This window comes from Nelumbo nucifera, chromosome 1 (assembly GCF_055504915.1).
Source record: "Nelumbo nucifera cultivar China Antique chromosome 1, China Antique-T2T, whole genome shotgun sequence".
NCBI classification, from domain to species: domain Eukaryota; kingdom Viridiplantae; phylum Streptophyta; class Magnoliopsida; order Proteales; family Nelumbonaceae; genus Nelumbo; species Nelumbo nucifera.
Genome location: NC_142649.1, coordinates 72,543,332 through 72,557,451, shown reverse-complemented (window position 1 = coordinate 72,557,451; position 14,120 = coordinate 72,543,332). Strand labels below are relative to the sequence as shown.

Below are 14,120 nucleotides of genomic sequence, written 5' to 3'. Positions count from 1 at the left end.
TTGTCTACTCCTATATGACTGGAGGTGCACTAGCATTTTTTAAAACTATTTCAAATGTGGGGATGTTGCATGCAATGTTGTCATTAATGGAGGTAGTTCCATGAATGTCGTATCCAAATTTGTATATCAATAATGAAGCTCAAACAACCATATAGAGTAGTTTGGGTAGATAAGACTTCTTTACCCATACCTAAGAGGTGTTTGGTTCCCATCCAAATGGGTGATTATTTCAATAAGATTTGGTGTGATGTTCTACCTATGGATGTTGCTTGTGTCTTTCTAAGGCGTTCATGGTTATATGATATGAATGTTACCCATTATGGTCGATCAAATACATACATCATCAAGCACAATGGCAAATCTATTCTCGTGATACCAACCAAACCATCTATGAAGGATAAATCCAAAAAGGTCTACTTGACCCTTCCAAAAAGAAACCCTTGCACATTCTAACTCAAAAAGAATTTGAAAGGGAAGGTAAAAAGTCAGGTGTAGTTTTATTTGTTGTGGCCAAAGAAGATGCTAGGGTTGTTTTTGTAGAATCAACTATAAAATCACTTGAGATAGCAACCCTATTGAAAGAATTCCAAGATGTGGCCCCAAAAGAATTGCCAAGTGAATTACCACCCTTGAGGGACATTCAACATGCCATTAACTTGGTCCCAATATCTCAATTGCCTAACCTCCCACATTATAGGATGAACCCTAAGAAGCAAGCTGAATTGCAAAAGAGGATGAACTTTTAGAAAGAGGTTTTATTCGTGAGAATTTAAGTCCTTGTGTTGTGTTAGCCCTATTAACTCGTAAGAAAGATAGATTTTGGAGAATGTGTATCGATAGTCATGCAATCAATAAGATCATAGTTAAATATAGATTTTCGATACCTCGACTTGATGGAATGTTGGATCACATGGCTGGTGCACAATGGTTTTCAAATATTGATTTTCGAAGTGGATATCACCAGATTTGGATTAGAATTGGTGATGAATGGAAGACTAATTTTAAAACAAAGAATGGGTTCTATGAGTGGCTAGTAATGCCCTTTGGCTTGATTAATGCACGTAGTACTTTTATAAGATTTGTGACTCAAATTTTACGGCCCTTCATTGGAAAATTCTTGGTGGTCTATTTTGATGACATATTAGTATACAATTATTTTAAAGAAGAACATCTGAATCACCTTAGGCAAGTTCTTGAGACACTTCGAGTTGAAAAATTATATATGAATTTGAAGAAATGTCATTTTATGCAGTCATAGGTCATTTTTGTAGGATTTGTTGTTTGCCAAACATGTAACTGTAGATCCTTCTAAAGTGAAAGCCATTGGAAATTGGCCAAAACCAACATCCATTACTAAAGTTCGTAGTTTCCATGGATTAGCTACTTTTTATAGGCAATTTATTAGATGATTCAACTCCATTATAGTACCTATTACCGATATATTGAGAAAAGGAAATTTTAGTGGACCCCATCTGCTTTTAGGGCATTCGGAGAGATAAAAAAGAAAATGACTAAGGCACCTATTCTCCATCTTCCTAATTTTAATAAAGTTTTTGAGATAGCATGTGTTGCATTAGGAGTTGGAATTAGGAACGTTCTAAGCCAGGAGGGCCATCCAATTGCATATTTTAGTGAGAAGTTTATTTGGGCTAAACAGAAATATTCCACTTATGATAATGAGTTTTGTGCAGTCAAACAAAATGATGTAGACATTAATAAGAACAGGAATCCGTAAGTAATAGATAGAAAAAGTAAGTGATTTAATAAAGAAAAGAGAGGAAATAAGTGAACTCTACCAAGTTTTTAATTTAAAAATTAAAATGATTGCACAATGCACATCGAAATTAGTGTTAAAACACATTCAATAAACAACCCGAAAGGATTATACTCAATGCCATTAAAGAATCACATAGTAGAATTGGAGAACAAAATTGTGAATTTTACATTCAAAAAGCTTCTCATACCCAAAAAAGTGTTTTTTTTTTTCTCCAGAAAGCTAATTTTAGTAAACAAGCATTACAAAATAGGAGTGTGGAGGCAAAGGAAAAATGGAAGTTTACCAAAAAACAACATGAATTAAAACAAACTTGGAATTCTTCATCTCTAGCAAGAGATCAAAATTCCGATTTAAGCAATGTGAAGGCATACATAAGAGTTTTGGGAATGTATTTGCCCTCGAATTTACCATACCTAACAAAGGAGCCTGGTCTCTGAAAAACCGTTTTGTTGTTCTCCACCATGGTGAAAGCTAAATCTCGAGTGAGAGAGTACATGAAATGGAAAAAGAACCCGTGTAGGTTTGCTTTAAGGCTCTAATTTGTAAGGTATCCCGAAGAAGTTAAATAAAGCAACTTTATATGGTTTATAAAGCATGTGTTTTGTTCCGTGGGTGTTTTGTAATAGGTGTTTATTAAAATGTTGCAATGTGATTGCTAAATCACCATTTTTTTTTCATAATATTCATTTGTACGCATTTATATTTACAAAAGTGGATTTTGATTTATATGTGCACCAACCATTAGGAGAAGTTTCATTTTAACGCTTCCCCCAATGATTGAGTGTTTATTCACTGTTTTGCTGATGTAGTGCGTGCTAGTTGTTAATAAATGGTTTATCAAGTATTTTTCTCAGTTTTAAAGATAATACAAATGTTTATTTAATAAACAAAAGTTATGCCAAACACATACAAAGAGATGAAATAAATAACGTGCTCCTCAAACACTTGGGATGACCATGAAAAGAGTAACGTTGCATGAAAAAGCTCAAGCTAGATTTCAGTAAAAAGAATAATGTTGCAACAAAGCTTGAGCGAAAAATCGAGATCAGATTAGCGCCCCACATGCACATCTCAGCATGCACTGAACATCTCCCGTATTTATGATGGGAGATGATCTCAATACAAGCTGGGATGGGTTGTGGGTGTTGATTCGAATTCCTAAAAATCGTAGGCATAGGCGCATAGTTGGCTTCTTCGCCAAAACGTCCTCTTTTACTGTTTACAAGTACCACCCGTATCCACCAACGTGGCCAAAGAGATTACCATGTGGCAATAATTCTTAAAGAAATTATTAGGGCTGTCTAACGGGTTGGACCAGTTGAACCATTCTCGAATCAATTATATTGAAAATCATATTTATTTATATATTTAAATAATAACTTAAAATTTAGATTTTGATAATATAATAAAATAAATATTTTTAATTAAATTATGAAATTTGAACCATTATAATTGGTGTGGTCGGTTTTGGTGCATTGGGTAGACTAGACCTGTTGACAACCCTCATGCCATTTTTTGCCACATGGTCAATTTTATCCACTTCGATTTCTGTATATGCTTATCATTTGGAGAAATTATTTTTTAAAACTTTCCTCCATTTTTTCGGTGTTACAGTGATGTGGGGGCTAATATTATCTTTTTCGATTTTAATGAAAAAACACCCACGGTTCAAAACCATACTCATTGAACCGTGAAGGGGCGCAGCCACACAGCGGCCCACAGGCCCAGGCCCAGGCCCCAGGGTAGAAAAAAGAAGAAATAAGGTGGGAAAAACTGAAGAAGAGAAAAATCGACACGACCTTCAGAGATAGAGGCCGATAGCTTGAGTTTTACTGCCATTGTTGTTCTACTACTACTGTCTCTGTTCTTCGGATGAGTCCGGCAGTGCATCGTAGATCCCCATCTAGGCGTGGCTCCTCCGATCGTTCGGAGTCTCCGGTGAGGAGATGGAGTTCCCCTCGCAGAAGAAGCCCATCTCGTAGAGAAAGGTCTCCTGTTCGACAAAGGAGCTCTCCGAGAACCAGGTCTCCCGTTGGTAGAACCAACTCTTCTCACAGGGCGAGGTCACCCGCAAGGGAGAAACCTTCGAGAGATAGGTCCCCAATACACGCGAGGTCAGCCTCCCCCGTTTCTCGATCTCCTTCTCCGCGTACGAAACGCCTGAGGCGAGCGCAGGCCGAGCGCGAGGCCGAAGGAGTCTCTGATAGGGAACGCGAGAGGAATGGGAGCAGCAGGGAAAATGACAAAGGGAGGCACAGGGATAGGGCTGTAGACAGAGAAGTTCCCAGAGATAGAAGTGACAGAAGGTCAACAAGGGATAAAATTGAAGGAGGTTCTTATAAGTCAAGACGTGAGCACTCAACATCGCCGAATGGTCGTGGCCACAGGAACAGACACGGTTCCCGCTCCCCTCGCAGGGCTGCTAAGACTGAAGCACGCCACGAGGTGTCTGGTGATATCCACTCCTTATGTTTTTACTTCTATTTTTGTTATTACATGGAAAAGGCACCCATTAAAACTAGCAATTAGAAATTTTATTGGAAAAAAAAGCAGTGATGCAAACATTAGGAATCCTTCGAGTCTTTAAATCAAATAATGATATTAGTTACTTATTTATAGAGATTTTCCTTATGTACCTTTGGTTACTTCAAGTGCTGGGAGTTGGTTCTTGTTGAGTTCCCTGATTCTCTTACATAGACGTTACATTTACCATTGATGTTAACGAGACAATTTTTCAAACATCATGGATATGCATATCAACATATGACCCCCTCCCCCTCAATGAAAAAAACTCTTCCTTCTTACAATCTCTCTTGCTAGAAAATCATCAAAGTCATTTTTTCATCTGTATCTGAAACTAAGATGATTCATATTCTGTGCAATCTTTTTTGTATGATATTGTTTTTTTTATCAGTGATGTTTTTTCATTTGTTAACAATTAGCAATTGGGGTTTGTGTTGGTGTTTGTGGATACGTTTTTTTAGTTAATGCTAACCAGAAATTTGTTTCTATATCTGAAATGGAAACCCTTCGTTTTTTACAAAAACGCCTTTGTATATGATTTTGTTCCCTTTTGTCATTATTTTCATTCATTTATTTATTTTTTGATCTGTAGAAGAAATTTTATTAATGCATCTTAAAGATTACAAACAGATGTGTGTAAAATCCACCCCAAAAATGCAAGATTTCACAGAATTGCCCAAAATAAATGTTGTCTTAAGGCCCCTTGTTTGGCTAGAGTGTCTGCCATTCTATTTGCTGTTATTCTCACCCATTTGAAAGAAACATTTAGCCCCCTTATTAAGTATTCAATCTCCCCATATTTTTGCTGGAAGACCAGAGGGATTTGGGAATTTGCGCTTGTCCAAGAGATGACCACCTGGGAGTCCCCTTCCACTTCTAGATTGTAGTATCCAAACTGTTTTGCAAATTTTAAGCCCTGCAATAGACAAACCATTTCTGCTGTTAGTGCTTCACTGTGTTCTAGTGGTCCTGAGTACAAAGCCACCACCCTTCCTTTTAAATTCCTGATAACACCCCCTAGCCCAACCAAATCCATATTACCTATGTAGCTTCCATCAAAATTGAGCTTTAGGAAGTTATGAGCCGGGGGATTCCTCTCACCTTGACTTGATCTGAGAGTGCCACCTCTTTCCATGATCTCAAAATATCACTGAGGGAAAAAATTGGAAAGCTTTTGTGGATTTCACCCAATGTGCAGCCTTTAATTTGATTAAATCAGTAATTTCCTCCTTAGTCCTGCCTTTATCATTAAAAATTCTTCCATTCCTTTCTTCCCAAATGATCTAAACACAACATCCCTTACTGCTTTCCAAACTTGTCTTCTTCTTTCCTTTGGTTGTCTTAGGAAGTTAGGATCGTAGAGGCCCACCACATCCTGAGGAGGATTCCACCTGCATCCAAATAGAGAACAAAGATGCTTCCAAATGCAAAGTACAAAAGGACAAGATATAAAGATATGAGAAACAGATTCACCACTGTCCTTGTAGAGGAAACACATATGAGGGGAAAGGCTTTTACTTGTACTTCTCTTCTGCAGCACATCACAGGTGTTAATCTTTCTGAGAAAGCCTCCCAAGAAAGGGCCTCAACTTTAGGGGGAATAGGCTTGTTCGAAATTTCTTTCAATGGGAAATTAATCCCCCTAGAGCTAGGTTGTAATAAGTAACTGAAAAAAGGCATACAAGTGAAAGAACAATTTGGGGAAATAGGCCAAACCCTATTGTCCTCCACAGAGTGGTCTAGAAAAACTGATTCCGGCCTATCCAAAAGAAGAATGAGAGATTCATTCCAAATCCCTAAGACCTCTTCTAAACCTAAAATTCCAATTTAAGCCCGAGTCAGAATGCCACAAACTTTGAAATGGGTTCAGAATTATAGTTGGAGAGTGCAAAAAAGCAAAGGAAACTGGAGTTTTAAAGGAGTATCACTTAACAATAGGTCTTCCCAAAACAATACTTTTAATCCATTCCCCTCATCATATCGAATAAGGTTTAAGAAAGAAGGATATACCTCGTGAATTGCTTTCCAAGGGAACCTCAACAACCACTTCCCTAAAAGAGCAAATTCTTTTGAGTCAGGTTCCCTAAACCTAATCCCCCAATCTCTTTGGGCCTGCTAACCTGTTCCCAGTTCACCAAATCATCTCTCTTCTCTTCCCCCGATTCCCATAAGAAATCCTTCATAATCTTTTCTAGCTGTCTAGCAATTTTAATAGGGATGCGGAAGGTGGAGAGGAAATAAATTGGGAGGTTTGCCATGGTGGCCTTGATCAATGTGATTCTTCCTCCTGTCGAAATATAATTTATTTTCCAGGCTGCCAATTTCTCAGTAAATCTCTCCAGCACTGGTTTCCAAAAAACTGCAGACCTTGGATTTCCACCCAATGGTAGTCCTAAATACTCTATGGGCCACCTTTTTACTTCACAGCCTACCACGTCAGCCAAATCACTGATAGTCTCCTCTTGCACATTAACACCCGCAATGCAACTTTCCCCCAATTGGCCCTCAGGTTAGATATGTTCTTGAAGGAACTAATCAATGCCTTTAAGTTTCCTAGGGAGACAGGGCTGTCATTATCACAAAACAGAATTATGTCATCCGCAAACTGTAGGTGTGTGACTACAACCTCCTTTCCCACTCTCCAACCTCTTAGTGAGTTGCCTAGATCAGCCTTGGTAATCATTTTGCTAAGAACCTCTGCCATCAAAGTGAATAGAACTGGGGAGAAGGGGTCACCCTGTCTCAGTCCTCTCTTGGCAGGGAAAAAAATCTCTAGCAATCCCATTAATCATAGTTAAGTATTGCACTGAACTCAAACAACCTTTGACCCATGATCTCCATCTATCTCCGAACCCAAACTTTTCCAAGACTTCTAGGAGGCAGGACCAATCCACCATATCTGCATACCATAAACCTTTTCAAGGTCCAATTTACAAATAAGACCCTTTTCCCTTTCTTTTTCTTCTCTACTACACACACAATCGCCACAAAAAATTGATCAACAATTTGTCTGCCCTCTACAAAGTCCCTTTGAAAAGGTGAGATTATTGTAGGAAGAACCCTTTTCAGCCTCCCTGAAAGAACTTTTGCAATGATTTTGTAGAGGCTCCACACTAGCTTCCTTTTTCTTGGGAACTAAAGTGATGAAGGTAGAATTCATTCCTGGAGAAATATTCCCATTTTGGTCAAAATCATCAAACACTTAATTCAGGTCTTTCTTCAAAATCTCCCAGCAATCTTGGTTAAAGGTCATAGTGAACCCATCTGGCCCTGGGTCATTGTTTTAATCTATTTTTTTATATATTACTGATTATAAAGGAAGATTATCTTACATCTTATTGGAATGCGATTTTTGATTGGTACTAGAATACTATTTTCTTACCAAACAAGGGGTAACCAGGGAACATCCTTTGGGCTGCATTGTTATTTGTTTTTTCTTTCAGTTCCCCCCCCCTCTTTGGTTGGTTGTAACCTTTGTGAAGAGTGATGTCACACCTCATGACTCTTTCTGGGATGCTAGTGACAGATCTATCTTTTGATTGATGAAATAATCTTTCAATTATCAGAAAACAAACAACTTTTGATTGGTTTATCTAATTGTTGATGCAAATCATATGTTTTTCATGTTCACCCTTATTTGAGGCTTTAAATTATAACTTCTGTGTCAATTTTATTGTTTTAGGTAACAAATTCAAGAGGAACTGAACAAAATAGGTGAGTTGCCACTTGAATTAAATCTTTCATCTAAACTTTTGTCAGATATCTTTTACAGTTTTGTAGGATTTACGGGTGTTCTTTTGCTTTTATGAACATCTATAATTTTTCTCCTTTTTGGCTTTAGGTGACCTTAATTACTTTCATTGCTTTATAGAACAAAAATAAAGAGTAGTTTAGACTAGTTTAAGGTATTTGTGGCATCACAAGTTGAAAAGATGAAGGTGGGGTGGTGGACCATACTAATTGGATGACTTGAATTTTTCTTGTTGCTTTTGTAACAAATACATTTTACTTTCCTTAATTGGATGAGAGCACTAGGTGGAAGATAATTGTAGACTCTATTAGTAGCAAATACATATGAATCCTCAATCCTTACATACTCCTTTTGTTGATTGCATCGTCATTGGTTTGTATATTTTCTCTATATGCCATGTTGTTGAATGTTTTGGGTGGTGTTGTTGTAGTCACACTGTCAGAGAAACTATTCCAATGGTCATTGGCTCCTTACCTGCAAATGAGCTGGAGAACATGGATGGGGTGGCATGTGTGTAGTCCCCTTCATTTTCTTGAATGGGCCTCTGATAGGATTAGTTTGGAGTTTTGGAGATGAACCCATATCCCTCTTCCTTTTATTTCTTTAACTGAAGCTTTTAGTGTACTTGTGATGAGGGTGGTAGGGAAAGGAATGCATAAATACTGTAATGCAGCTACTAGGTTGATTTCATTTCTTCACTTTGTGGGTAATCTACTTGTATTAATCTAGTCACATGCAGTTAAGGTATACCTTAACTGTGTTTTTTTTTTAGGTTGAAATTAAACCTAAGAAAGTGTGAAACTTTTGGTATGGGTGGTTTTCTTGAAATTAGGAGATGATGCTGGGTTTGCTTTTGGAGTTAATATGGTTCCCATTGTCTGAGTATGTTTTTCTCTTGTGCTGTGTAACTTAGTACCATCTGGGTTAGGAGGCTGGTGCTGGGTTTGCTCTTGGAGTTAAATATGGTTGACCTTTGAATCTTGAAGGCCTTGATTTTTAAAAGGAGAATTATGCTATTTTTAATCCTTTGCAAGATATCAGTGCATGTGTAAAAAAATAAAAATGCATGGAATTTGAATATGAATTACAGTAATTGGAAGTGATGGTATTCCAAGTGGTTATCGTGCATTGGTCATCAGTTTCTACAAAGCCTTTTTCAATTCAAGTACTTGCAATATTCTTATGTTTAGGAATTTCTCCTTTTGTCCTTTATATGGTCTGGGCCTCAAATTTTTCATTTTTGTACCTTTGTGTAATACATATAATTTCTTGCCTATAGGCAGTTCCCTTTCTTACAAGCTAGAAAAGTTTGATGTGCACAGCATTTTATTCACAATTTTTAATCATAAGAAGACATCTACTTAGCTTCAATGGCCGCAATTGTTATTATTTTGCTTTATTTTGAAGCACCTTAAGAGATGATAAGAATGAATGGGTTGAATTTCCTGAGATTAGAGGTAACAATAGGAATGGATTAGCCACAGAAAGCTGTCCATGTATGCATGTAGTTCCATGTCTTTTATTCTTTCCTGTTCTTTAGTTGCTTCTTGTTCTTTATCTAATGCTGGTGGGATGATTATGACCACAGATAAAACGGACGTGATTGTAGTTTTCCATTGCCCTTAATATCTTTTTGCATCCAGACATTTGCACTTGTAATGAATAACGGCATAAAAATATTAGTAAATGCTTATATTATGCTTTTAGTTTTCTACGACAGTTGCATACTCCTGAAAAAATGTTTAATTTTGATAGTCCTTGCTGTAGTCTTTTATTAAATAGGATTCCTACTTGAGCAGGGATAGTGAAGCTGATTCAGTAGCTAAGATGAAGGCTGCTGAGGAAGCTTTGGAAGCAAAGCAAAAGGTAATAATTGGTCTTGGTTCCACTGGTTTTAAAAGTTAGTTTTATTCTGTATTGGCATCTTATTTGCACCATAGGCATGAAAGAGGGGAAAACAGAAGGCAGTGATTAATAGCTTCTCCTGAACTTTAGGTGGCATGTCCTATGCTGCCCTTAATAGTTTCTCCTGTGAAATGCAGCAAAAACCTTCATTTGAGCTGTCTGGGAAGCTTGCTGCAGAAACAAATCGAGTAAGGGGTAAGATTTTAAATAGTTGAATTCTTCAAATAAGATTTCTTATTCCTATGTCCATCTAGATGTGGATAAAATGCTTAAATTTCGTTGCTCTTCTTTTGGTTCTATCCATGTCTTACTTTACAAAATTTCTTTCATGCTTAGTTGTGACCTATTGTTATCTTTAATGATTTGTTTTTCTACTTATAGGAAAAACTAGTAATTAAGCATGTGCATTGCATGTGAGAATTTTTTTCATATTAATTACTTGAATTTTATATATATCATAATTAAGATAAAAATTGAAAATTAACAAAAGTAACAATGTGATTAAAAATAAACTCAAATGGGTTCCTTAGTGATTTGTAAGGTATGATGCTTGTTCTGGAAACTCTATTTTTTTTTGGGAAGATACTTGGGTGAGCAGTCAACCCCTAAAAGACCGTTTCCCTTCTCTCTATTCCATCACCCTCTTTAAAAAGAAACCCATTTCTTGGTTCCTTCCCCCCCCCGGTTTGCCCTTTGGCTTTAAATTGGGATTTTGGGTTTCGGAGAGGGTTAAGGGATGAAGAGTTTCATTGTGTCTCAGAGCTGTTGTTGCTTCTAGATTCGGTGTGCCTGGACCCCACTAACCCGGACAAAAGAGTCTGGGCTCTAAACCCGGTTGGTTCTTTCACTTGCGCATCTTTCTTTAAAGCCCTTTGCTCTAAACCTTCCTCTCAGATCTTCCCTGTTAAAGAGGTTTGGTCAAGGACAATACCCCCCAAAGTAGCAGTGTTCTGTTAGGAAGCCTATTATGGTAAGATCAATACTGTGGAAAACTTGCTAAAGAAGAAATCTTTTTTTGTGTCTGTCCCCAAATTGGTGCTTTATGTGTAAAGTGAAGGGTGAGGACTATAACCATTTGCTGATATCGTGCTCCTTTGCTGTCAATATTTGGAATTGGGTTGTTTCTTTATTTGGGTGCAGGTGGAACTTGCCCTCTGAAGTAAAGCTGCTGTTCACTCCAGATGCTCTTGGGAGATTGACAAAAAGGGGGAAGATAATGTGGAAATGTATCAGAGCCTCCACCTTGTGGATCTTATGGGAGGAGAGGAATGCTAGAATATTTCAAGAAAAGGAAAGAAGTCTTGCTGAAGTCAAGGAATGTATATTGACAAAGACAATTTCATGGCTGATATCTTCACAATTGTTGGCAGATTTCTCCTTTGGTGACTTGAGGAAAAATTGGGAAGCAGTGGCTTCAACAATCTCCACCAAGAACAAATTACAAGTTGAATGGAAACCCCCACCGAATGGAGTGGTAAAATTGAACTTTGATGGTAGCTGATGGTAACCCAGGGCCATCCGGAATTGGAGGGATTCTGAGAGACAAAGACAGCAATATGTTGTCTCTTTTCTCAGGACCAATGGGTGAAGGTGATTCTGTAAGGGCAGAGCTACTAGCAGCTGTACAAGGTATACAGATGGCTAGTCTATTAGGAGTGAACAATTTGTTAGTAGAAGGAGACTCCAAGGTAGTAGTGGGCTGGCTGAATAGCCCAAACACAGTTTGTTGGGGCTACAGGGATCTGTTAAAGAAAGTTAAATGGATGACAAGAAATATGACTGTTAGGTTCCAGTGGGTTGGCAGATCAGCAAATGTAATGGCTGATTCTTTGGCCAAGCAAGGGGTGTCAAGGGTGATTTGTTTTGGGCTAATTTGTAATTTGTATCTCAGGTTTGGGCATGTTTTAGTGTTTATGATTCAGTCCTTGGGGGAGGTAACATCTCGTGCCTGTTCCTAGGCTGCATGTATTTCTGATATTTTTTCAATAAAATTACTCTCATTTATCAAAAAAAAAAAAATTCAAATGCTTGTAGTAAATGTGCAAGTGCATTGCATATGTAAATTTTAAATTACAATAACAATTATTATTATTATTAAATTTTGTATTCCTTTTTTTCCATAAATAAAAATAAAATTTATTTTAGCAATTATTTTTATTTATTATGATGAATATATAACATTATAAATGTTCCCAAATGCCACACAATTTTGTACTTTTTCATTGTTTGTGTTTTATCTTTTTTTAAATATTTATTATTCAATTATGACATCATGAGTTCCTTTGAAAAGTTGGATCATTGACCCACCATCTAGATAAGAAAATAGCTTTACTTTCGGATTTGTTTTAAATTATATATCATGTATATTATACACATAATTTTTACTTATCATACTTAATTTTTGTTTGACAATTAATATATAATTTTTTATATATTCTTTTGATTTACTTGTACTATTTTATTTTTTAAAGATTTATTATTTAACTATCATATCATCGGTTAATCCATTTGACCCAAACCCCTAACCCACAACCCAAAAAGGAAAATAATTTGATTTCTAGGTTGACACCAAATATTATATTACATTTCCAACATTGATAATGAGTGTATAATATTAGAGATGTACCCTATATTTATTTTTATGAATATATAATATTAGATATGTGCCCAATTTTTTTCTATTTTTATTTTTTTAATATTTATATTTTTTATTTTTAAAAATTTTATTATTTGACTATGACATTAGTCATTACCCATTTGACCCGAAATGGTTGAATTGCTTACCCACTATTTGGAGGGAAGAAAATAGTTTTGTTTTCAAATTATTTTTCAAAATATTTATTTTTATATTAGTAAAATTAATTTTGTGGAGTTAGTAAGAGAATATACCTTAATATGAGATTTAATGAGAGAATAGGAAAATAGTTTTATTTCTAATGATTTTAAATTTTACATTCCATTTCCATCATTAATAAAAACATTTCTTATTTATCATACTTATTGTTGTTTAATATGTCAAATATATGATGTTAAAAATGTTTCCAATTTTTTTAATCTCTATATTTTTTGCATTTTATCTATTTTTGAATTTTATTATTTAATTGTGACAACATGGATTGGCTTGGACCATTTGACCTGAAATGGTTTAATTTCTTACCACTGCCTAGATGTAAACACTGTTTTTTTTTTCCAGGTAGATTTTAGAAGTATGTTTTTATGTTATTAGAATTATTAATTTATTATGTATGGATTTAATTAACAGAATTTAATGATGGGAAGAAATAAAAGTGCCTTAAATATATGATTCAATGAAGGTGAATGCAAATTAATACCTTAAGTGTTGGATTTAATGAGAGGAAATTGAATGCATTGAATATCTTATAATTGTCTTTTTTCAACTTATTTAATATTAATAATTGATTACCCCTTTTCCCACATTTTTTATCAATAAATTTAAATATGGAAGGGTAAATTTTGTCCTAAAAAAATTCCAGAAATATTACTTAGGCTATTTGTGCTTTTTAAAGTAGTATAGACATCTCCTTTTTCTTTATTTTTTTTCTTAGAAAGTATTTACTACACTTCTTTTACCTTTTTTAAACATGGCTGTTATTTGTTTGATAAGTGGCAATTGCATCAAAATTTATGCAAGGGCCCAATCTAGTATCTGAAAATTAATAGAAAGAGGTAATGGAAAATGAAGATCCATAATTGCTGTTCAGTGGCATTAAACAGAACAAAATGCTGAAACAAGATTCGTGTACCTGACCCAATCAGGGCAAGACTTGGATGATATGATGATGATAATTGTTGTTGAGGATGCCTATATCTATTTATCAATGTTATGAAAACTGGACAGGAGTGTCGGGTTGAACCAGTTGGATTGTCATTTGGAGCCTTTTTTTTGGTTCAGCAAAGTGAACCACCTGTTTTTTACTTAAAAATCATCGACTTTGTCTGAGAACCTGCAAGGTTCAAGTATCAGGTGTATTATATCATACTGGGCCTTCAAGTATCACTTATACACCTTTTTAAGGCTATTCAAAATAAGCATGTTTTTAAATGTTAAATAACATTAATTTTGTCTCCCTGTGAAGATATGAAAGTAAAAGTTTTTTTTTTTTGATAGAAGTTAATTGATTTCATTAAAAGAAGAGGAGGGTA

At 35.7% G+C, this 14,120-nt stretch overlaps 1 protein-coding gene across 4 annotated transcripts in view; it reads left to right on the top strand.

Annotated features, from left to right (window-relative positions):
• The first annotated feature begins 3,533 nt into the window (after positions 1–3,533).
• The window catches only part of LOC104604858 (FHA domain-containing protein DDL-like), a 40,498-nt gene continuing 29,911 nt past the window's right edge, over positions 3,534–14,120 (top strand). The window contains exons 1-4 of one of the 4 annotated variants that reach the window (XM_010269419.3): positions 3,534–4,222; positions 7,983–8,014; positions 9,851–9,917; positions 10,094–10,151. In XM_010269419.3, coding sequence (XP_010267721.1) covers positions 3,650–4,222; positions 7,983–8,014; positions 9,851–9,917; positions 10,094–10,151 — 730 coding nt within the window. In that variant the 5' untranslated portion in view covers positions 3,534–3,649. Of the gene's footprint in view, positions 4,230–7,982; positions 8,015–9,850; positions 9,918–10,093; positions 10,152–14,120 lie in introns of all 4 variants that reach the window. The other 3 variants (XM_010269420.3, XM_088903525.1, XM_088903529.1) reach the window with 3 other exon arrangements.